The 25,284-nt window shown below is 42.2% G+C and overlaps 1 protein-coding gene across 6 annotated transcripts in view; it reads right to left on the bottom strand.

The window, feature by feature from the left end:
* Tpd52l1 (TPD52 like 1) overlaps nt 1–21,519 on the bottom strand; it is a 103,806-nt gene extending 82,287 nt beyond the window's left edge. For all 6 annotated transcript variants that reach the window (XM_075946396.1, XM_075946417.1, XM_075946403.1 and 3 more), the window contains exon 1: nt 21,261–21,519. In XM_075946396.1, the coding sequence (XP_075802511.1) occupies nt 21,261–21,279 (19 nt within the window). In that variant the 5' untranslated portion in view covers nt 21,280–21,519. The remainder of the gene's footprint in view (nt 1–21,260) is intronic.
* Nucleotides 21,520–25,284: the final 3,765 nt, after the last annotated feature.

The raw sequence follows: 25,284 nt of genomic DNA, 5'->3' as shown, positions 1-25,284 counted from the left end.
GCAACACTTAAAAATATAAATTCTCCTAATCTGAAGCTGTAATAAAGTGCTGATATTTACATTAAAAAATAACCTTCTGGTTTTTTATTTGTTTTTGTTTGGTACTACACAAGGTCACGGGATGCCTCATACAGAGACCATACCACAGGGATGGGGATCAGAAAAACAGGGGTTTTCTTCTGCTGCTACTGCCATGCATTAGTTGGGTCAATCACTTCATCTCCTAAGACTATGTTTTCCCCACAAGATCGAGAGGCTGTGCGAGACTACTTCTCAAGTTTCTTCTAACTCTAAACCATGATTCTGCTGGAGGGCACAACGCAGACCCCAAAAGCAGTGGGCACTCAGAAAACAGAGATTACTTTCCATGCCAAAGTCAGGAGTGTACTGGCAGCAGAAGGGTGGAATCTGAGAAACACACATGAGGACGAACAGTATTCCAGGTAGATAAAACCACATGAGTCAACTCTTTAGCTTGACAAAGCAAAAATGGCCTGGGAAACAGGAATCGGAATATACCCAAGGTGAAGTAACTATGCCATGTGCTCACATGTGGGCTTCAATGTACTGACAAACAGCTCTGAAAACTCAAAGAAGCGAGGTATCAGCAACCCATGCTGTATCTGCTAGCTTTCAAGGGACAGCACAGTCATTATCATCATAAAACAATGCCAGCATCCACACAGGACAGAAGCAAATCATTGCTTAACAGGATGGCTATATCTATTTGAGTTAGCATTTGAGTATGCAAAAGGATATGGCTTAAATTACAGTCTTTTTTGGAGTTTATTGAAACATGCACTTTCACCACGGTGTTAGAATAAGCTAATGATAAGTCAAGCATTCGTTTTAACAGAATCCATTCTGAGTTCTGTGAAACTAGGGGAAAGAATACCCACATATTAAGATAATTCTATGGCTGATTTCCTCTGCTAAAATTCCCAGCGAAATTAAAAATTTCCTCCCCTGGAAGGCTACTGAAATTCAGAGATGAATGGATTCATACTCGTCAATGTCTTAAACTGTAACAGGCCATCAGAGAGGCTGTTGGGAGGCGACATATTTGGATAAGGAATAATCACACTGTGAGTTCACTAACCTCTGGCGGTACACAGACTATGATTACATCTTCCGATAAATCTTTAAATGCTAGATAAACAAATGGGCCACATGAGCAACACAAAGAAGAGAATGTCACTAAAATGTCACTAAGCAATTGTAGCTTTTATTTCTGTCCATTAGACTGTTTGTCTAACTGGCAACAGGTATTGCCAATCTCCTAAAAAAGAGCTGCCAGGCAAGTCACCTGCCGTGGTCAGCGGTGGCATCTCCTTTCCTGCCACGTTGTAACCTCTGCCCCAGAACAAGCAGGAAAGCACGTCACCCAAACCACGGATCCTTTGCACATCTCATACTGGCGGCCCTCTCACCTCCAAGGGTTTCCTCAACGCTTGTTTAATGGAGATTGGAGAAATAGCTTTTTGTTAGTAAAATGTACATTAGCACATTAGTGGTTTCTTTTGAGTTCTTAAACCTCTAAGCCCATAACTGCTCAAGTGAGCATCAGAATTTACTAACCTATCATGAAGGGAAGAGGGAGTTGGTCCAGAGAGTTTCCTGAAGACCAGTACAACATCTCTTGTCGCAAGTTTCTCTTTTCGGTCTTGAAGCAGCTTGTCCTTTTCCTTATATTTCTTTTTCTCACACAAAGGCAGTTTTGTGTGTGTGTGCATTTTCTCTCCCTGGGATTGCAGGTCTGTACCACTAGAAACCTCCTGAAAATTCTTTTTTCTGTGCCGTTTAAATTTTCATCACAATATCTATCTATCTATCTATCTATCTATCTATCTATCTATCTATCTATCTATCTATCTATTGAGTGTGTGTGTGTGTGTGTGTGTGTGTGTGTGTGCGCGCGCGCACGCGCACGGCTGTGGAGGCCCGAGGACAACTTTCAGGAATTTGTTTTCTCTTTCTACAATTTGATTTGCAGATATCAAATATGGATTACCAGGCTTGGCAGCAAATACCTTTACCCACTGTGCCATATTAACAGCCCTTAAAATTCTCAGTATTTTTGTAGCATTTTAATAACATTTATTATCTTTAATTTTAGCAGCTCTTATTTCAAAAGTTAAAAAAAATCTTTAAACAATTAATTTCTCACAAAAGTTGAAAGATTATTATCCTGTTCCTATCTGCAAAGATTATCTGTGATTATGTTCTTTAAATCCCTTTCATTCACTTACTATTCCATTCTTTTATTTTTTAGAAATATTTGAGAAATATCTTCCACAAACCAATCATTGTTCTAGCTAAATTCAGGAAGTGACAAGAAAGGAAAACTGCCTAATTACCTATTCTTTGTGTGTGTGTGTGTGTGTGTGTGTGTGTGTTTTGTTTGTTTTTCTATTTTTCAAGACAGGGTTTCTCTGTGTAGCTTTGGTGCCTGTCCTGGAACTAGCTCTTATAGACCAGTCTGGCCTCAAACTCACAGAGATCCACCTGCCTCTGCCTCCCGAGTTCTGGGATTGAAGGTGTGTGCCACCACTGCCTGGTCTAATTACCTATCCTTATTGAGTCTATTTTCTATATGAGAGGAAAAGCAAACACATAATTATGTGTAATATAAAATACTATCAACTGATGAAAAAGCCAGCGTAAAGACTTTATAATGTATATGCATACCAGATGTACTACATAAACATATATGTGTGTGTGTGTGTGTGTGTGTATTTGTGTGTGTGTGTGTGCTAACACGAATATTAAAAGGTTTTTGTTACCATAATTAAATTTAAAGTATCTGAAAAAGCCAGAGCTGGGATCCCAATTTGTCATTAGATGTTCTGAGAACACTGAGGTCTCAGCATGCTGCTTAGCAACAGATACCAGGATGCTTGGTGTCCTGCCATCCAGAGCGGGCACCTTCCTCCACTGGCAGCATATTGATTTGGTGAGCCTGTGTTATTATCGTCAGACCTGAGTCAGACTAGAAGGAAATAAGAACTGCAGAGTGAAGAGATGAGTATCGGGCTGTTCCCCGTCTGCTTTATTAAATTGTTATGAGATAAGCAATATAATGTGAGTAAAACATCCAACCTGCCCATTCTTCCACCAAATTTATCTAGATGATGATTATTATATTGCAAGCCCATTGTCTAGCTTTAGCTATAATCTTAGAAAATAAAAGATCCAAAGTAGCAACCAAGTTAAAAAAAATATGTACTTGCAGGAAATTTTAACGGACTTGGTAAAATTTATGCTTCAGTAATGAAATTTTACATATGGGCCAGATGTCCAAATGCCATTACCCTTCGTATTTATTTCCACCTTCAACCTACTCATCTTCACTTAGACCCAGGAACTTATTTTTAATGTTGGGGTAGGTAGTGTATAAAAATACAAAGGATTTTTCTGATACAAGAATATTTTAAAAATAGAAGCGTAATAGCTAAATTCTACAACAAAAATGGAGGTGGTGAGGTTTAAAGACACCAAGGAAGGGCTTTGGTTCATTCACAGTGGCCTAACACCTACTTCAGAATCCAGCACAGAAGCTGCCCAATAAACACTGGATGGAGAAATTAATAAAGAAATAATCTTCCTTTTTTATTGCCAAGACAGTGTCCAGCCACTGTCACAAGTATTTCCCATGGGTCATCGCACTCCATCCTCACCGAACCTCCCAGGAAGCCACCATTTTCACCATTTTGTAGAAGAGCAAACTGAGACATGGTATGTTAAAACATACCAAAGAAATGACTGAATTGGAGGAAACATTCAGACCTGTGACAACACCTACGCTCTTCACCTTGAGGTGACAGTCCCTTTAAATGACAGAACCTTTATTTTGCTCTCTTCTGTTTCTGCCTTCTGGACTCCCTCACGTGACCTGTGAGGCAGGAAGGATGCTGATGCGGTCATCTTTTAAATGAGAAGTAACAGCACTTAACAACAAAATTTTGCAGATTACATTAGTTAGGGGAAATATCTAATGTGCTTGAAATTTTTCCACATAGGAAATAGGAGCAAAAAACCCTCGGACACAAATGTATGTGCACATACATCTAAAAAAGCAACTTTTTGTGTTGAAGGAATTTAAACAGACCTCTTGATGATGGGCTAGGTAGGACCTTGAAGGGCATCCCACCCTAACAGGTTACAGGTATGTGATAGGTAAGCAGACAAAGAGGTGCAGTGCCTGCAACAGAGGCCCAACACCTGGCTCCCAGCCCTTCCTCCCTGATATCCTGCTGCCTCTCAAAAGATTATAATTACATCATTATATAAATGATGCAGGACTGCCGGGTGGTGGTGGCACACATCTTTAATCCCAGCGCCCGGGAGGCAGAGGCAGGCGGATCTCTGTGAGTTCGAGACCAGCCTGGTCTACAAGAACTAGTTCCAGGACAGGCTTGATAGCTATAGAGAAACCTTCTCTCAAAAAAAAACAAAATAAATAAATTAATGATGCAGAACAATAAGAAACAACTACTCAGAGGAAAACAGGCTGGTGTTCAGGGGGATAATAAGGGCTTTTGTAACCCAGTCCTTTTGGACCATACGTCTAATTTAAAGGCAAAGTTGGCACAGATTGGTGCTGGGTAGTGGGATTCCTGGCCATGGAAACAGTACAACACCAAGTTAAATATGACAAGATAAGCAGGATTTATTTGTTGGGACTTTAGGCTGAGACACTACCTTGAACAGAAAGGGCTCAGTAGTGATGGAGTCAGGACTTAGACTGTCGCTCATTAGACAGAGTAAAAGGTCACATGTTATCGATTTTTCTGGGGTGGGAATCAGTCTGTCCCCTGGCCTGTTATCAACCACATAAAGATTTTTAACATCCACAAAGGTGCTTTTCTCCTTGGCTAACAGGAAGATGACTTGACCCAGAAACTGCTGGTTCCCTTATGGTTTGCACAAATGTCTTGGGTTCATTGTTAGGTTTGTGTATAGATAAAGTTACAGATGTATAAGTTGTCAAGAAAGTACAATGGTTGTGTAGGAGAAACAGATACTAGCTCCAACTAGTAATGAGTTAACCTGAATTAAAGACTTGAATACAACATTTACAAATGACTAGCAGCCTGCATGAAAAGCTAAGTAGAAATTTGAGCTAAGGGTTAAAACAGAGGCAAGGATGGAGTCAATATGCAGACAGAAATGACAAGCTTTTTGGTTACCCCTTAGGTACTATACACTCCAATGAATAATCAATGTATTTAGCAAAAGTCACGGTAGCTTTTACCCTAACCCTTGGTTCAGGTGTGTGATCTACGGTAAAACTAGCAAAGACGAATAGTGTATGCTTCAGCTGCGGGACCTACAAAATTAACGATTTTGAAGTTAACTAAAGCAAGTAAAGCAAGAAGACATTGGATTCTGGCAGGCTGCTTTTGTAATTGTGGAGACTTTTATTTTATTTATGCTTGTTAGGTGTTTTTTTAGGACTGGAGGGAAGAAAGGAGGGAAAGAAAGGAGGCAGGAAGGGAGGGAGGGAGGGAAATACTGGCAGAGAAAGACAGACAAAGACAGAGGGAATAATTAGGAAGGGCTATAATTCTGCTCTGGAAGGTTATCTCATATCTGAGCTGATTCTGGGGCCTTCCAAGGGCATTTTATGTATGAGGATTTTTCCTTGGTAAGAATTCCCCCTTATCTTTATCACTTGGAACCATCTTGAATGTATATCACTGGTTTTAGCTTGGCTTAATCGTAAGAGGTCTGTTACCATGAACTGCTAATGTTGGCCCTGAAGCCTAATCTGCTGTTCCAAAACAAAGCTCTTGAAGCAGTACATAGGCATGGGCAGTGGAATGATACAGTAGGCTCTTAACAGGCAACAGGTTAAGGGCCAGGAGCTTATTTACTTCTCTCCTCTTGGCAGTGGTCCCGACCATTCTACAGATGACCAGGACAGTCCTGTCTTTAAAAGAAGAGAAGAAGGAAAACTGAGTACAGATTAACAGAGAAACTGGACACTGTCTTCCTCTTGGAGTCTCTCTGAAAGTCACACTTACAGAGACACACAGGGAAGCCAAACTGCCATGCACCATGGAGAAACTGACCCAGAGAGATGAACTGTTGAATGCAACAAGCCTTTTAGCAGACGAGCCCTGGCCTCACAAGAACAGAAACTGCGAGTCATTTTTTTTTAATGAGAAGAGGTCAGAGGATGCGATCCAATTGTACCATTTCCTTCACTACTTTGTTTAAATTATTTCCTGCACATTTATTTTTGGCGTTCATGCACTTAGTGAATAGTGAGCAAAGATAGTGGTAAAAGCTTCTTGATTTTAGTGGAGCTTTTACTAGGAAACAGCAGACTTTCAAATGAAAATCATGGCCCCGTTTCTTCTACAAATACTGCCTGAATCCCTGTGAGATGGCTGACCTGTGTTCCCTGAGCAGGAAGTTGGACAGTAGCTACCAAACTAAACTATCTTGGTCGTGCAGAACTTACCTGTGGGGGGGTGTGAGAAGAAAAAAACTGAACAGAATAAATTTAAACTATAGAGCACATTCAATGGAAGGCAACTACAAAGAGTGGAGGAGGGAAATATTAAGTGTGTGCACAGAAAACATGTACCAGAACACAACTGTCAATCACACTTGCAGAACCCAAGGCTGGCTTCCAAGGGAAATTCACAGCCTGTCCTTTCTCTGCATGGACTTCTGTACAACAATTACTGATTGCTGCTTCTGCTTACAGCAACACATACTCATTTTCATCAGTTCCTGTAGGTCAGAAAACTTCTGTACAACAATTACTGATTGCTGCTTCTGCTTATAGCAACACATACTCATTTTCATCAGTTCCTGTAGGTCAGAAATTGGGGTACAACTTAACTAGGTTCTCTGTTCAGAGTCTCACAAGGCAACAACTAAGTGCTAGAGGATGCATGATTACCTAGCAGCTCAACGGGAGGGGGAAATCTATCCAAAGTTTATACAGGCAGTTTGCAGATTTTTTTCCCTGAACTAAAGGGCCGAGGTGTTTGCTTTCTCGGTTAAATCCTAGAAAAGCTGTCAGTTTCTACAAGCTACCCCATAGTTCCTTGGCAGGTGAATCTCTACAGATAACTGCTTGCTTATCTGTGAAACTGAAAGGGTAGCCGCATCTCAGCATGCCTGTCACGTTTGTATTGGTGATTGGAGGGAAGCCATAGCCTTGCCTTTGCTCTGCAGGATGGATGGGATGTGTGGGAAAGGCCACTAGCACTCAGCGAGAATTTCTGTCTGCTAGAAGCACTGGCTGGAGCGCTAGCCACGTGCAATGTGGACTAGTCCCAGACTGTTCAATTTGCATCAGTGGCCCAGACCCAGAGTTTCTGACTTCATTGGCCTAAGGTAGGGCCATCAAGTTTGCATTTCTAACAAGTTTCCTGGTGAAGTCCATGATACTGATAAACACGTTGAGAACCAGTTCCTAAATTGCGCATTCAATCTACTCCTAGCACCCCCAAATCAGCCAGCTCTTCATTTCCTCTCGATCCTATGAACGGGCCCTTCAGCAGCAAGCTCTGCCTATAGGAAGCTCAGGTAAACATGACAACACAGCAGAGCTGTTTAAGCGGGAAACTCTTGGGGACTCAGGGCATGACCTAGAAAAGAGAACAAAGGCTCAAGGTCAACAGAAGAAATTCTCACCTTAAATAAAGGCTTGCGCAGAAGTAGATTGTTGGAAAATATTAGTTAAAGGTGTGTGATATTTGTTTACACTGTGGAATGTTTGTTTAATGATGCAAAGATGTATTGCATTCATTTATGTTGCATTTGTTTCACTCTATGATGCTGTGTTACTTTTCCTATTTAAGCCACCTAACTGGTCCAATAAAGAGCTGAACAGCCAATAGCGAGGCAGGAGAAAGGAGAGGCGGGGCTGGCAGGCAGAGAGACTAAATAGGAGGAGAAACTTGGGAAGAAAAGATCAAGAAACCAGAAAAAGAGGAGAGGAAGACTCCAGAGGCCAGCCACTGAGTTACACAGCCAGTCACAGAGTAAGAAGTAAAGAAAGGGATACAGAAATAGAGAAAGGTAAAATCCCAGAGGTAAAAGATATACAGGATATCTTAAGTTAAGAAAAGTTGGCAAGAAACAAGCCAAGCTAAGGCCGGGCATTCCTAAGAAAGAATAAGACTCCTTGTGATTTATTTGGGAGCTGTGAAGTAGGCCCCCAAAGAGTTAAAAGAGTTAAAACAACAATGACAAAACATACACACAACTACAGCAGGTGAATGTGGAGATAGCAAAGAAGATTCAAGACTAGAGTCAGAAATTCTGAAAGACCAGATCTTATCCTAATTCAGGTTGAAAAATGAGCAGTCTAGCTTCACGGAGGCTGACAAAGGCAACACAGCATCTGGGCTGAGTGCAGGGAAAGACAGCTTCCTACACCCAGTAATAGCAGTCGTCAGAATAGCATCGCTGTACCAGTTCCCTGGCCCTGATGCCAAAGGCTGATGTAATCAACTGAAGAAGGCCAGGTCTGTCTGTTTCTTCAGTGGTGCGTGTTGCAGAAGGGCAACACCAAAGCAGGAGGCCTTGATTTATAGAGGAGCTACAAATATGTTCCACGCCTGCCAATAGCAAGTAACCCTGCCCTTGAAGAATGTGCCTTCTGTCACCCAGAGCTGCACACCATGGGGCAACCTTGGAAACCTGTCAAAAAAAAAAGCCATAAATGCTCAGAAGATGAGCTGTGCACAAGCTTGAGATACCAATGGAGAACTGCCTCCCAGTAACATGGCCCCAGCTACCAGGTCTGTGGAGCAGGCTGAGAGTAGTATTTGGAGAAGGATCCAAGAAGGGGAGAAAACCATCAAGAAGGATATCTGAGGAAGAGTGCTGGGAGGGAAGAACTTGAAAGATTCAGGAGGGGAAGCAGAGGGATCAAAGAATAAAAGCGTCAATCCGATGGCTTCTGCTGAAACTTCAAGACCAAAGAGAAGCAGAGAAAAAGCAGAGAGATCAAGAGCTAAGAAGTCCTGAAAGGACAGGAGAGAGATATACTGGTCTGACCCTGAGAGGCCAAGAACTAAGGAATCCTAGGAGGACAGGAGAGAGATATATTGGTCTGGCTCAGAGAGACCAAGAGCTAAGGTGTCCTGGAAGGACAGGAGAGAGATATACTGGCCTGGCCCAGTGAGACCAAGAGCTAAGGAGTCCCGGGAGGACAGGAGAGAGATATACTGGTCTGGCCCAGTGAGACCAAGAGCTAAGGAGTCCCGGGAGGACAGGAGAGAGATATACTGGTCTAGCCCAGAGCAGGGGAACGGGGAGAGCTGTTCAAGTCTAAGTAGACTTTGAAAACAGCATTGCACACTAGAAATCTACATGTCGCATCTCATTGAATATGCAGACACAGCAAGATGACATTTGAAATAGAGGGGCAAGGTCCTGGATGGAAAAGTAAGATCTCAAGTGCTTAAGATGTAGACTGAGTCCAAAACCATATTTAAGAGATGGCCAAGGGAATGAGTGTAGGCATAAAGAGAACACAAACCAAAGCCTGAGCCTGAGTCCTAGGGTATGCTAAAGAAGAGGTCTGTGGAGGAGGGAGGAGAGGTGAGAGGGGGGAGGAGGGAGGAGAGGAAAGTCTAAGACACTGAAAATCAAAGGAGTGAAGTAATAATAGTCAACTATAACTTGGCTGAGATGTCACAAGTGAATTGATTGGGTGTTGAGAGAGAGAGACAGACAGAGAGAGAAAATAGAGGAGAGAAAGGAACGGAGTCCTAATTCTTTTTTTAAATCAAATAAAAACCAAATTTATAACTTACAAGAAGCATTATGGAATGCTTAATTTCCTTAACCTTGTGAGCCAGACAAGAAAAATAGACAAATTCTGAGACCTGAGCTAAAACAGAGCTCTATAAAAGTGGACCACGATCTGAGAAGATAAGGGCTGTCTGGTCCTGGGCTTCAGAGGTTCATCTGAGGGAAGAGGGCAATACACCTCTATGCTAGTCCAGAGTCAACAGAACAGAGGCACTGAGTTCCAAGTCTACCTGAGGTAGGACATCTATGATACAGTTATTTATTTTCATGTTACCAATTCCTTCATTGCTGCAATCAAGTAGATTTAATGGTGAGTACATAAAACATGGGATTAAGCCACATATGAATGGGTTTTACTGTTTCTCCTATTAGAAAAGGTCATCAAAATCTCTATTTATTTACATCTAAAATCTATTTACATCTAACTGTGAGATTTTGGACAGCAAGATATAATATGAAAGTCTTTGAGAAAATTAATATTTTTCCCAGATATATTGAGGAAGGAAGTCAACAACTTTATTAACAAGTGAATTCAAAACACCATTACTCTAATTCCCCTCAACCCTTGACTCTCTTCCAGTTGTTTGAAACAAGCTGTACAGTAACACGCATATCTTAGAACCTCCTGGACTCCTTCAGCAGTTAAACAGAAATAACACAGGACAAGAACTAAATTTTCCTCCAAGCCTGCCCTGTGAAGTAAGGGAAATTATCTTCCCTTGATGTCATTATGCAGAAATGAATCTACTTTGGAAGCTGAAATGTTGAGAAATATACACAGTGCTTCCTTTCTCTCTCGTTCATCATTCCTGCTCTCAGTTCATTCATGTGTAGAGGAGACACTAATGGAAAAAACACAGATACCCAACATTCAGACTCTAAGAGAGATATCTGCAGAAGTCTCTCTCACTCTCCTGATCCCAAGTTTTCGTTTTCTTTCAAGTGAATCAATTCCACATTCAAGATCGATCTGACAAAATGCTCTTGCTAAGAGCCGACAAAAGACATTTCTAACTGGAAGAAGAAAATCCCATTTTTCAGTTCTTCCAGGAGTTGAAGAGGAACCCACATTTTAAATCAATGTCAAATAAAAGGCAATTTTCTCTACAATATAAATAACCACGGAAACTTTGGAAATAAGGTCTAACAGACTCACACGTTTTCAGTATGGTGTGCTTTCTGATTACAGTAAAGTACCCATTTTGTCCTTTGCAAAAAGAAGGAATTTGTTGATGACTAAGGGTATTGTGGATTTGTGGGTTTATTCTGGGGACTTCACATCTTATATATCAAAGCACAACATTTATACACAAAACACACTGACGGAAACTCTTTAAAATGTATCATTAGTTAAGGACAGAAAGCTTCCTTTAGCCTAACTTTTATTCGAATACATCAAAACCTTCTGCTGCCTTCCCCAGTATATTAATAATAATTCTTAATTGAATGCCTGTATTTTAAGTAAATTATATATTACTTTTGTAGACATTTGATGGGATGCAGCATGACTTGTTTGAAAATTTACATTTTACAATCATCTTTCATGTGTTCTTAATTGCATCATAACTCAATAAGCTTAACAAGTGGCATCCAAGAATCATTAGAAAAATTCTAAAGCAGCAGTAATGGCGACCACCTGCATACATTGAGAGCCAGCCAAGTGACTGAAGCAGACACCTCTTTCTTCACTTGTCGCTTCAGACCAGTGGTTCTCAATCTTTCTAACGCTGTGACCCTTTAATACAGTTCCTTATGTTGTGGTGACCCACAACCATAAAATTATTTTCATTTCTACTTCATAACAGTCAATTTGTTGCTGTTATGAATCATAATATAAATATCTGGTATGCAAGTCGATGTTAGGCGACCCCTATAAAAGGGTCATTCAATCCTTGAAGGGTGAAGACCCACAGGTTGAGAACCACTGTTTTTACCATGATCACAAACATTGCTGAAGTGGTAAATCACTTTTTTCTTTTTTTTCCCCCACAGTTTCATTATGTACTCTCTTAAAGTGGATATTTTGCTAATATGCATTGGAGATAATTAAATGAATGAAACATTTTTTTCATCTAAACTGTTATATATTATAATATTCACAGAGCAAAACAAAATCTTGAAGGGAGATATGTTTTACAATTTGTCCTTTTTAGTTAGTGTCTGAAGAATACAGATTCCATTTGCCAGAAATAACACAAAGATCCTATAACTTTCAGTTTCTTATAAAAGTACTGAGAGTGGGGATGTGGGGATGGCTCAATAGGTAAAGTACCTGCTATTCAAGTATAGTGACCCGGATTTAGGTCCCGAGCATCCAGGTGAAATGTTACCAGTAACCCCAGGGGCAGGGGTTTAGTGAACAGCCAATCTAGCCTAAATGGTGAGCACCAGATTAGAGAGCGTTTGGCTTTGAAAACACAGTGGAGAGGGATAGGGAAAGATTTCTGAGCCACACACACACACAAATATCCATTCTCTCTCTCTCTCTCTCTCTCTCTCTCTCTCTCTCTCTCTCTCTCTCTCTCTCTCACACACACACACACACACACACACACACACACACACACACAGAAGCATAAAATCCACAAACACCATTATTAATAGATATGGGCAAACAAGTGGAATATTTAATCTACTTAAACTGACTATTCCTAGAGCCAGTGATAAAATTCTGTACTATTTCTGTGAAGCACATGTTGGATGATCTATCAGAATTCTTCCTTCTGTGAACAAACCCAGCTAACTGGTCCTAACCACAATCAGAACATAATAATATACACATTGTAGTCAGTCCAGCTCCTCCTAAGCACATAAGCCCAGCCCCAACCTGGGAAGAAAATTCTCAAAGGTCTCAGAGATCCCAAATCACCTTCAGATTCTGTGACCTAGACCCCACCCAAGTACAGAATGAATTCGTGCAGCTAACTTCTGCCCTTCAAAAGCTGCTCTGAGTACACAGGATATAAAGTGAGTTCATTGTTTGCAATTTGGTGCATTGATTGCCATGCATGCCAACTTGAGGGGTGATAGAGAAAGCAAGTAAAACCTCAGGTATGCAGTCAAATATTTTGAGAATTTTATATATGATTGCTGTATTTAAATTATTTCCATCCCTCCCTCTTCCATGTCTTTCCTCACACCCTCTCAAATTTTTGAGCTTCTCCTCTTCAATTATTATTATTCAATTATACATCGATGTATATATTCTACTGAGTCCATTTGTGTTGCTTATATGTGTTTAGGGCTAGCCACACAGGTTGGATACCTTACTTAAAAGCTCATCTCTAGAGAAAACCTGTTCTCACTTTCTCAGGAGCCATTGATTTCCTATAGCTCTTCACCTAGGGGGAGGACCCTGTGAAATTTCCCCGTTCACATTGGCATACTGAGGTGAGAAAAGTTAAGTAATCATCCTGTAATTCTTCATCCTTGCCTGGACAACAAAAACAGTATTACTTTTCTTATAAGTCTGATGTGGTTTTCAGTGTGCACAATCTTGAATTGGGCATAACAAGTCAAAGAATTGTTACCATTTTCAGTGTGAATTAGTTCTAATTAGCTTTCTAAAAGTCCTGCTAGGGTGGAAATAAGCCATATTTCAGCTCTCTGAAGTATTACTCATGGTGATAAATTTTCGACTCTGCTAACCTCTCATTGCTACACCGTTTGGGGTGCAGTTGAGTCCTCACTGAGAGACAGTGCAGTACCCCGGGGGAAGTACATATTCCTAATTCAGCAGAACTGGAATTGAAGTTTGTCTTTCTCACTTCAGTTTTCCTCTCTGAAAAGGACCTATAAGTATAGACACCTACCTTATGGTGCTCCTACACACATTTCAACAAAGCAATGCAGGTGCGGGTCTTGTCATGGCCAGAGAGAGGCAACCACAAACATTCTCGAAGAGCTTACCATGCACAGGGCACCATTTCAAGTACTTTGACTAAATTAACTCACTGACATTTCATTATGACCCTAGAACATTAGAGCTATTAACTCCCATTCACATGATGAAGAAGTCGAGGCCCAGGGAAACCAGCACCTAACCAGAATCAGTTGAATTTTAAGGTAAGGATTACAAAGTTAAAATTGACACAGGTTTCCTTGATTCTAGGACCTTAACTATAGATGTCCCAATGTCTACTGGAACCAAGTGCTTATAAAATATGTGCTATTGTTATAACAATCAATACATATTTGCTGAAATATTTATTTGACTAAATCAATATTTTCTGAAGTGTTTATTAGTTGTCATATACTGTTAAGTAGGAAGTCTGCCAAAATAGATAATCTGCTTCTAAGTTTTTTGAAGAAAGTTTACAGAACCTGCCTATTCAGAATATTAAGAAACCTAAGTATATATATGTATATATATATATGTATATATATATAAACCTAAGTATATATATATATATGTTAGGGAGAGCAATTCAATATGGGCTCCCACTGGCTACAACATCTATATTATTATCTTCTGATTTGAGATCTGTTTGAATTGCAGCAAGAATTTATAATACAACCATATATATATATAGATAGATATATAGATACATAGATACACACCCCCCCACACACACACATATGAGATAGCTTAGCAGGTGAAGGTCCTTGCCACCAAGCCTGATGTACTGGCTAGCTTTTCGTGTCAACTTGACACAAGCTAGAGTTATCAGAGACAGGAGCCTCAGTTGAGGTTGAGGAAATGCCTCGATGAGATCCATATGTAAGACATTTACTCATTTAGTGATCAATGGGGGAGGGCGGAGGGCCCAGCCCATTGATGGTAGTGCCATCCCTGGGCTGCTAGTCCTGGTTTCTATAAGAAGGTGGGTTGAGCAAGCCATAGGAATCAAGTCAGTAAGTAGTACCTCTCCATGGCCTTTGTATGAGCTCCTGCCTCTGAAATCCATCCCTGTTTGAGTTCCTGTCCAGACTTCCTTCAGTGATGAAAAAGACTACTGAAGTGTGAACCAAATAAACCCTTTCCTCCCCAACTTTGCTTTTGGGTCATGGTGTTTCATCAAAGCAACAGAAATCCTAATTAAGACACTTGATGAATTGAATTTAATCCCCAGAATACACACAGCAGGAGGACCAGTTCCCTCAGATTGTCTCCTGACCTCCACAGGAGTACTGTGGCATATGTGCAACCCCCCCACTAGAAAAACAAATAGATACATGCATTAATTCTTATAAAAATTTTAGCGGTTAAATTTCAGTGTTCTAAACTTATGATTATATTGACTGAAATGAAACAAAAATTTTGAATAAAATGTAAATTTTCTCTTAATGTAATTTAATCATATAGAAATCTGCTGCTATTTGCCATGAAAATAATACTTGTTACTTTGTAACAAAATGACTTACCCATAACAAAATGACTTAACTTTGTTTACTAATCAAGTCCTCCCTCATTCTTGTGGGGGCACTAGCTAGGTGGCTAGTCTTTAAAAAAAGGTGATTGCCACCAAGTCTGATGACTTGAGTTCAATCCCTGGGAACCCCATGGTGGAAGGAGAGAACCAACTCAAAAATTGACATCTGAACACCCCATGTATGTATGGCACATATGTTCACACACACATAAAATAAATAAATGTTATAAAAGAAGATTTCCCTTTCCATGGAGTAAAAACTACACAATTGAGTACATCTCACAGGTTACCATTTCTGGCCTCATTTTCTGTTCATACCTTTATATCCTGTCATTCATTTCTAATTTATATTGACTTGTATTTTATTGTATATCCACATAAACTGTGTAGTAATGTCTTTTCTAGAACAAGAGTCGAGCAAAGTGTAATATAAGTCAACATGACACTGTCATGTTAATAGGATTTGCAAACAGGTGGAATAATCCAGTGTTTCCTAACTTCGAGTCATTTATGGGCTTTTAGGAATTAACCCAAGTTAAATGTCTGATTAGAAAAAGGAGTTATTGCAATAGGCTCCCAGGTCCTAAACTCTGGAACCTTCAAATATTAATTCATATGAAAAAGTTATCGTTTTAGATGTGGTTAACTTGAGGCTCTTGAATTGTGCAATTTAGATGGATTTAGCCAGGTGAGCCCTTAACCCAACCACACAATTTTGTCAGAGGCAGGCAGAGACTCCCCATAGTCAGAAGCAGAGATGCAATAAAACATTAAGGTACAGTTGAAAGGGATCAGTAACTTCGGTTTTAAATGGCTACCACATGTTTCAGGAGCATACTATAATCCTATCCAAATTCCATTACTCCTGGGGTTTCTCAGTTTAACTACGGGGCTACGCCCCAATACAGACATCATAAATTGAAAATGCTATATGATGAGAAGAATTTGAAGCCATTTCAACTAATAAACGTCATAGCTCAGTAAAAATTACTCCTTGCAGAGTGCCAGCTGTTTCCCTTGTCAAGTGGTTGACTAGAAATTATATATATAGCTGTCTAGTTATCAGAATATTGTGGGACAGTTAACATTCTCTGCTGTCACAAAGTACTTTGAGGAAGCAATTTGTGGCTTGAAAAAAAATTATTTAGGATCATGGATTCAGGAACTTTCATCCATGGTCAGTTTGCTCTATTGCTATTGGCCCATGATGGGGCAGAATGTTGGGGCAGTTAAAACACAGGTGAACACAGCAGCTTGCCTCTCACTACAAGCAGGAAGCAGAGCAGGGTTCCAGTCACTGGAAGAGTCTCAGGGCTGTGGATGTACACAGCAGGTGACAACTAGTGTTCTGATGTTGACCCACCAGAGGAATGGTTCTCAGATGGAGGAGAATCCTGTCCAGGTAGGGCCTATGGGAGCACCAACTCTGGAAACTGTTGCTCACATCCATAATTTCACACTTGTTAAAGTAGTTTTGGTGTCTCCCCAATATCTGCATTGTAGGGTGTAATTTCATATGATATGTATGTGTAGTCTCATGATTGCATCTCATTTGTATGGGCACATTTATCTATGGATAGTCAGGAAGATGACTTCTCATTGATCTGAATAATTTTGCTGTACAGAAAATATTCTATGACATGCTTCATAACTAGATCTATTGTCCCACAAAAACTGTAAGACACTTAAAAGCCCATTTTGTTCCTTTTACACAGACTAACACAATTGCTCAGTTTTACTTCAGAGCTAGTTCAAACTAGACTGAATGTTTCTGTAAATGGATCATAAGTTAAAAACGTTACACATGTGCACAAGATCAGAGTTGCAGATGTCTAGTCCAGGTTACTAACACAAAGCAACCTAAAAAAAATCAGACTAATTCTTCAGTTGCCAAGTCTGGCTGATAAGACCAGACTCTCTGTACAAATCTCTCTGTAGCTTGTCTCACCCGGGCACTGTGCAACCAGCCTCTGGTCAGTCTTACACCTCGAATCTTGAAGCCTCGTGTTGCCATGGTAAATGGCTCAGCTCATGATTTACCCAAGGAATGTGCTGTGACCAATGAGATGTAATTCTTGTAACTTTTTTCTTATTGCCTAAGCTTCCTTAAAAAAAAATGCATTTAAGCCAGGTGAACAAAGAAGCAAGCAAGAATTGGAACAGTGAATTAAAACAATGGAGACCTAGAAGCTGTGGAGGCGGAACAAGAGCTACAGAATGATAAAGAACGTGACCCTCAGATTGTGTATGTGAGTCTTTACCCTCAGATAGAAGATAAACTCAGTTTAACTTCGTTGAGGACTTCTTCCTCGAACCTGAGAGGTGGCCTTGAAGAGTTAGACTTTCAGGCTACCATTACTAAGGGACCCACTTCCTTATCTGGGTCCCACCTCCCACTAACTCCCAGTCCTGCCATCAAATTACGAACCCATCAACTGATTAACACACTGATTAAGCTACAGTCTTCAAGATCGAACCACCTCTCGATGACTGCATACACCACAGAGAAATCAAGCCTTCAACATACAAGACTGGAGGGAGACAGTCCATACTAAACCCATAATAAATTCTGTACTCAATCAGGCTGAGATCAAAATTCAGACTTTGATACAGTACTGAACGCCATGGGACCATGCTGTGTCAGAGACTGTATAGCAACTCTGTGAAGGTGAACTTCTCCAGGGCCAGTGAAAAGCAGCAAACAGGGCTGTGCTCTTGAGGGTTTCCCACTGCCCTCTGCCCACCAGCCCCTTCTCAGAAAGTTGCCCACTCATGATCCCTCTGCTCCCCACCTACCATCTCCTCAGTGTGCCTTCTTGTTTTGCAGGAAGCAATTTGCTCTTTCACAAAGCCAATGACCATGTTTGGAGAATTTCGCTCCAAAGGAGACTTTCAAAGACCTGCTTATGCATTTCTGAGCTGCATGGACCACACAGATCTATAGCACTGTGTGCAGCAAAGGGCTCTAGTCACTGGATGCAGTCTGATCTCATGCACATTTGCTTTCCTTTAGATTTAGAAAGAGAAAGGGGGAAGAAAGATAAATCCTCTCCAGTCCAGAAAATTCTAAAATAAACCACGGGTAGAAGCCTGCACCTTGGAAACCACAGGTCTATTTTAGAATCAAAGAGCAAACACCCATTGAGTGTTCAATTTAGTTCTGTTCAGCCAGGAGGGCAGAGAGGAGAGGGTCATGGGGCAGCTAAAGTTAAGACTTGGGTTCTACCTTTTCTTTAGAAGTCCAGGGTCTGACTGGAATGGGCACTCAAAACACCAACTTCACTGCTCCTTGCCTGTTTATCCATAAACAAGGAATCTAGCTTCTGTCCCATCTCCTCTGCAAAATGGGAACAACAAATGTACCTACCTCCTCAGGTACATTTGTTGTACACAGTGTGAGTCAATGTGTATAAAGCATGAGGACTAGAGACAGAGACAAAAGAAACATAGTCAAATAGTTTGACTATTGACCGCCAGACCTAAAGCCCATGCTTTCATTGTACTACACCGTCCACTTTCCCATGATTAGAATGTGGTGATTTTACATTTTGGTTTGTGAGGCAAGCGCCAGATGAATAACTATCTTACTCTCTACTGTAAGTTCCATGGGGTAGGACTCAATCCTGGCTCTGTTCTTCCCGATACTGTATTTGGAAGAAGAAAGCATTGGAATGATTGCTCATAGATAAAGCAAGCTAGTAACATTGGTAGTTCTTGGTCTACAGTTTCAGATGTCTTCAGAATTTGGGACGGTGCATTTTAATTAACATAATTCTTTCCCTACCTTATTGAATAATAGAATCGCTTAGATAGCTTTCAAGCACACTCATGCCTAGGCCCCAGGGATTCCAAAATGACTGATATGGGATCTTGAATGTAATCAAGTACAGATAAATAATACTTGATAAAACTACCTGAACATATATGGGCCTTTTTGCCATTGTAATTAATATATAGGTTAACTATATATATATATATATATAAGTTAATTATATATATAATAGTTATTTTCATGACGTTTGGTTGGATCAGTTTTATAAATGATCTGGAGACAAATGAAAGTATATAGGAGATGTATAAGAGTTCTTATGCAGACATACAACAGATTTGAACCTCCTCGTGTTTTGATGTGTTTTTAAGCATGTGTGTGTGTGTATGTGTGTGCGCGCGCAAGTGTGTGCATGCATGCCTGCATGTATGTGTGTGTTCGCACAGAGACCAGAAGAGGGCATCTGATTCCCCTGGAGCTGGAGTTACAAGGAGTTGTTAGCCCCTCATGTATATGTAGATGGAGGACCAAATAAGTTTGGTCCTAAGCATCCTCTGAAGGAGCAGTACAGGTTTTAACCACTGAGTCATCTCTCTGACGGTGATTGTGGGGTCTTTAGAAGGGTCCTGGAGCCAATTTTCCACAAATACATAGAGATGAATGCATCCTAATCTGAAAGTCAGGTTGGAAAGCTCCGGGATTGTCCGTGTCTGCTTCAGCTCAGACACAAAGACATCCACTGGGACACCTGCTTTTTAATTTGACCTTCATCCAAGACTCTCCACTTGCCAGCAGTCAGGAGGAAGCTTCTCTAAGGCCCATCTGCAAGCTTTTGTTACATGCAAGTTTCCTCAAAGAACTCTGTTGTCGGTTTACTCTCAACACCAGATCATCTTCAGTATCTGGGCAGCTTCGCATCCTCCACAGACCCCTGCCACTCTGTCTCACAACTGAGCACGTGGCCTGCCTCAAGAAAGAACCTTTTTAGTCTAGCACTGGTTTGGCAGACTCCCTCTTAATCCTTTCTGATGCTTCCAGAGTAATTCTGCATCCACTGACCTCGCATTCCCCACTGACTGCACATGCGCACTTGTTCATGCTCTGGAGGGTTTAGCCCAAACTTTCCCATTACAAGACTCTTACAGGTGACCTTACAGTTTCCTTCCAGGGTCCTGGATAGGCTTCCTTAAATAATTAAACAATTCCTTCCATCTTTAGTTGCGCTCTCCTTTCCTATTAAGATAATAGCGGGGCGGGGTACTGGAAGCTGCAGCTTCCTGGCAGAACCTTGGCTGATGGAACCAAGGAGGAGTATGGTTCGTGCTGTTCCTACAACGGTCCTGGCAGCGACCGGGTCAATGACTCCAGACCTAGCCCTGCCAAATGGCGTTTTCCCCTAGAACCCAAGTGTATGAGACACCACCCTACTTTTTTCTTCTTCTAGGATTTGATGTATTTAAAAGGCACCACAGAATTCCTTAGTGTTAAGAACGGTGGTCCTGATGGTGTAAACGCAAGCCATTACTTCAGAGCGTTGCTTCCAAAGTGTACCCCTGGGTACACTCTTCCTCACTTCCCACTTGCCCACTTTTGATCCTTTACTCATACTCTTGAAGGACATCGGAGCACAGACAGAGAGCGCGGAGGGGGGCGGACAGCCCTTAATTAAGACTGGAGCCCACTGCGGCTAACAGGTAGAGATCTATCCCTGATGGGGGGGGGGGGGTTGGACCTGGACGTGGTTATCAATCTGGAGGTGGGGGTGGGGCGGGAGGGGTTGTAAAGCTCTCTTGCCTTTGAAGGCCAATTTTCCTGCCTCAGCCCTCGCATAGTAGGGACACAGAGCCACCACCTTACCGCTCGTCCAGGTCACACATATCTTGCGCCTCCCTCCCCCCGCCATCCCCCGCCCCGCTCGCACTTGTGAACAGAAGGACACGAGCCCACGGCGAGAGTCCCGAGGATCCCGCTCCCCGGGGAAGACCAGCGCAACGGTCCCGAGCCGGCACAACAGGTCCTTTGGGCACCCTCTACGGAAAGGAAGTGGGGGCGACTGACTGTGGGAAGGAAAGGGGTAGTGCAGACAGGGACACAATCCCTGCAGGAGGGCTACTCCGTTTCCGGGTCCCTGACCTCTTCCCTGGTCCCCAACCCCACAGCAAATACCGAATTCGGCTAGGGATGCAAGCGTCATCCCGAAGGCGCGCGTAGGCACGGAGTTCCGTACACATAGGATGTCCCCATAGGACCAGGAGTAAAGTTAGCTAGTGCAGGCAAAGCGTCTCTCTGTGCAGCTCAGGACCAGACCTCGGGGCGACGTGGCGACCACCCACCTTGTGCCTGCGCCTCCATGGTGGCCGACGTGGAGCTGTGAGCCGCGGGGGACACGCGGACGTCTCCTAGAGCAGATGGCAGCGGTGCCGGAGCTCGGAAGACAGCTAGCCCTGCCGCCGCTCTTGGGCCCTCTCCAGGCGCGCGTGTCGGGAGCTCTGCGTGGAGGGGGTGGGGGACTGCGGGCAGCCACCACTGGCCGCTGCTGGATACCTCCGCCCCTTCCAGTCCACCTGGTCCACAGAGCGCTGCCAAGAACGACAGGTCGGGCGCCACCTGCCGGCCGCTTTGCTCACAAAGAGGGAGGCTTCCCCCCCCACCTCCACAAATGCCCTGACTTGGCCCAGAGCAGGCAATACAGGAGACAAATGCTATGGCCAGAGGAAGGTAAGGAGTGTAGGGGTACCATTGACCCTGGTGGAGAAAGTAGTGTTAGGTTGCTGGGAGCCCTAGTACCATATTTTTGTCAACTGACCATTACATAACTTTTTTTTTATATGCCTATTTAAAGAAACCTTGATGTTACTGTTTCATTTAACATTGAGCACACGCCACTATACCTCGGACCTAAAGGCAGTTTATTAAGGTTATGTAATATGTAGACTTCTGCTGTAAAGTTCAGCACACGCTATTGCACTTAAGGACACCCGACAACATGCTAGTGCTGGGCATGGATCCAGCCTCACGCAAAAGTAAGAAAGAAAAGCAACCACATGAGAGCCGATATCATAATGTTGAGCAGTCTTATCTGGCTTCCTGATACGGGGGACGACAATACTCTGAGACTTTTGTGTATGACTCCAAATGACAAAGGAAGTGCCAGGGTAGCCGGGCGGTGGTAGTTCACTTCTTTAATTCCAGTACTCAGGAGGCAGAGACAGGCGGATCTCTGTGAGTTTGAGGCCAGCCTGGTTTTCGGAGGGAGTTCCAGGACAACAGGCACCCAAGCTACAGAGAAACCCTGTCTCGGGGGGAAAAAAAAAAGCTGGGATAATGGAGTTCGGTGTTATAAGCAAATCTGAGTGAGAAGGAATGTAGAAGCACAAACCTAAAACACACTGACAGGACATATTCCTTGGTATCCAGAAGCTTATATGTTGTGCTGCTGTGTTGGTGAGGAAGTCCTTTTCAGAGAAGACTAAAACTTCAGTCCTGTTCTGGGTCTTGTCTGAGAGCCTGATTGGAAAGCCAACAGAGAGTATGGCTTATAGCTCCCACCTCCCCTCCATCAGCCGACCTTCCAGGAATCCTTCCCTTTCCTCAGCATCTAACAAACATCTGTGAAACACAATCTAGCATTTTCTTAGATGTGGTCTTGAATGGTTGGCACTTTGGTATGAGAGTGTTATTCTCTTTCTTTAATAAATTGATGAGGAAATCTGGCGAGATTGAAGGTGATTATTTTATTATATCTCCCATGAATCCTGTCAAAGGGCCTCACGCAGATTTACAGTTTAGGGCAGACAGGGAATAAGCAATCAGTAAGACATATTTTATCCATACCCAAGTTATTCTCAAAATTCCAGGCTAATAAATATAAATGAAAACATGTACTTTTCCTTGGGGGGAAAAGTATACTGAGGGGAGCAGAGAAAAATGTACAGCTCAGTAAAATCAATTTTAAAAAAAGAAAAAAAATGTCAAAAAAGGAAAAGAAACAGGAGAACATCTTAGTGTGTGAAAAGGGTGCTTCTGTACACTAAGCTAGTGTCCAAAACATAAGATTGTGTCTACAATCCTTGCTGTTTACTATGAATACAAAATTTGAGTAAAATTTAAAAAAAGCATACCAATGGCATCTTTGCTTGTAAAAAAAAACATATCAGTGTTTGTTTTGTTTTGTTTTGTTTTGTTTTCTAAGTTTTGTGTTGAAGATCTCAGAGGTATGTAATCATTTTATTGGCATTTATCCTAAGGACTGTTAGTAAGAATGACCAGGCAGATATAGAGTGGCAACTGGGTGGCTAAATCATTTGTTATTCAGTTGTCCTGGTCTTCTTAATCCTAGAAATTAAACATCAGGTTATATATAGTTGATTCCCAGCTGTTAAAGTGAGCTAAAAGTAGTTCCTGACTTTTTTGCTTAAGTCATCTCCCATCATCTGAACTCTGAATCATTCTGACTGCTAAAACCTTGAGCTATGGCCCCTTTTAACATTTTGTTCTTTTTTTTTAATGATCATAAGACTTGGCATTTGTTCTTTGTGCCAGGAATTTGGCCAGATTCCAAGGCAACAAATGAAGGATCCGATTCTCCCCATCCCTTTCAAAGGGTTCGGGATCTATTGAGAAGGAAGGATAAACTGATTCTTTGACCTCAGCTGGGTCTTGAAGTATGACATTATCCAAGTAAGTTGTGTTACCCTTGTATTTGTGTCTTTTATTGTCACTGTGAACAGACACCAGACAAGAAGCGACTTAATGGAAAAGAACTCCATTTTGTCGCAAGGTGTGAGGGGACACATTCCACAAAGGCAGAGACAGGGTGTGTGTATATGGCTGTACCAGAAGGGTGAGGCTGTTTGCTTACATATTAGCATACCGGATGCAGGGGGTGGGGGACAGGGAGGAGAGCGAGGGCCAATCTATCATATGTGGCTTGGCTTTAGCCCACAAGGCTTGCCTTCCTCACTCCCTTCCTCCAGTCTAAGGTCGTCTCCTCAAAGATTCCACAGTTTACAAATCAGTACTACCAGCTGGAGACGAAGGGTTCAAAGGCTTGAACTTCTGGAAATGAGTTTATATTCGAACCACAACACCACCAAGCTGTGGCTTAGCTGAGAGAAGACACTTAAGAGGCTGACAGTTCAAAACCTACCCTCTCCTTTCCACGTTTCTTTCTCTCTGTGTTTGTTTACCTGAGGGGCAGCATTTTAATTTAAACTGGAGAATCACTACCTTTCATCTTTGCTGTGGACGATATCTAACAGTCCTTCTCAATCTTGGGAGACCATCAACATTACCTAGAGAGCTTTTCAACTATAAATTAAATTATATGACTTGGAGATCCTCGGCCTCTTGAAAGCTGAAGCAAGCAGTCACCTCATCCTTCATGTTCCTCATCGTTTTACACATGGTGCACAACACTCAGGTGTGAGTCTGAGTCAGTGAATTCTGGATCACTCTGAGAGGGTCATTCTGAAGAGGCAATGAGGAAGCGGATGGCATCAGTGTCCAAAGGGAAGGTGAACTGGCCTGAAGCAGCTCTAGGCCACTCATGGCGTGCAGTGCTGAAAGCATGCATGGGATGTGGGTGGGGATGAGAAGGGAGGTGAAAGATTGGAAAGGGCAGGCAAAAATACAGTGGCTCTGACCCATTCGCCTAACTAATAAATAGATAGAGAGCCAGAGCTCTGGGGTGACATTAGAGTCCCACTCTGAAAATGGCCATCTGTGCAGCCTCTGTAAGTTTCTCAGCCTGTCTGTGCCTGGCTTTCTGCATTCTGTGGTATCCGTTGATGTGTTTGTTTTCATCCCGATGTCACTCACGCTTCTGAAACACTGATTCCCAGCATCCTGAGGGGACCGAATGAGGGGATTTGCATCATTTCTGTGCCTGGGTTCACATTCCAGTGAATCGAATTTAATTACAGTTGGGAAGCTCCCTAGGTAATATCGATGGTCTCCCAAGATGGAGAACGACGGTTAGATATTGTCCACAGCAAAGATGAGAGATGCTGATTCTCCAGGTTAAATTAAACGCTGTCCCTCAGGTAAATAGACATAAAGAGAAAGAAGTGTGAACAGAAAAAGCGAAGATATTTGCCCCTAAATGTGGAGGAACTGGAGAGGGCAGAGAAACTGGAGGAGACAGAGGTGAATAAAGGAAATCCAGATGTGAGTCAATCTGTGTCTCACTCATCCGTCTTTCCTCAGCCTGTGCCAGAGAAGGCGGGGCCCTGACTGCTCTTTTTGACCCTTCACTCCTGCTTTTAGCAACTCTGTGATGGACAGGGCGCTTTTTATAAGTCTCCGCCCTTTCAAGGATGTGCTCCCTGAGCTCCATGTGGGCTGTGAAGTTAGAGG

Source organism: Microtus pennsylvanicus, chromosome 1 (genome assembly GCF_037038515.1).
Source record: "Microtus pennsylvanicus isolate mMicPen1 chromosome 1, mMicPen1.hap1, whole genome shotgun sequence".
Classification (NCBI taxonomy): Eukaryota; Metazoa; Chordata; class Mammalia; order Rodentia; family Cricetidae; genus Microtus; species Microtus pennsylvanicus.
This window is presented reverse-complemented; position numbering and strand designations above follow the sequence as displayed.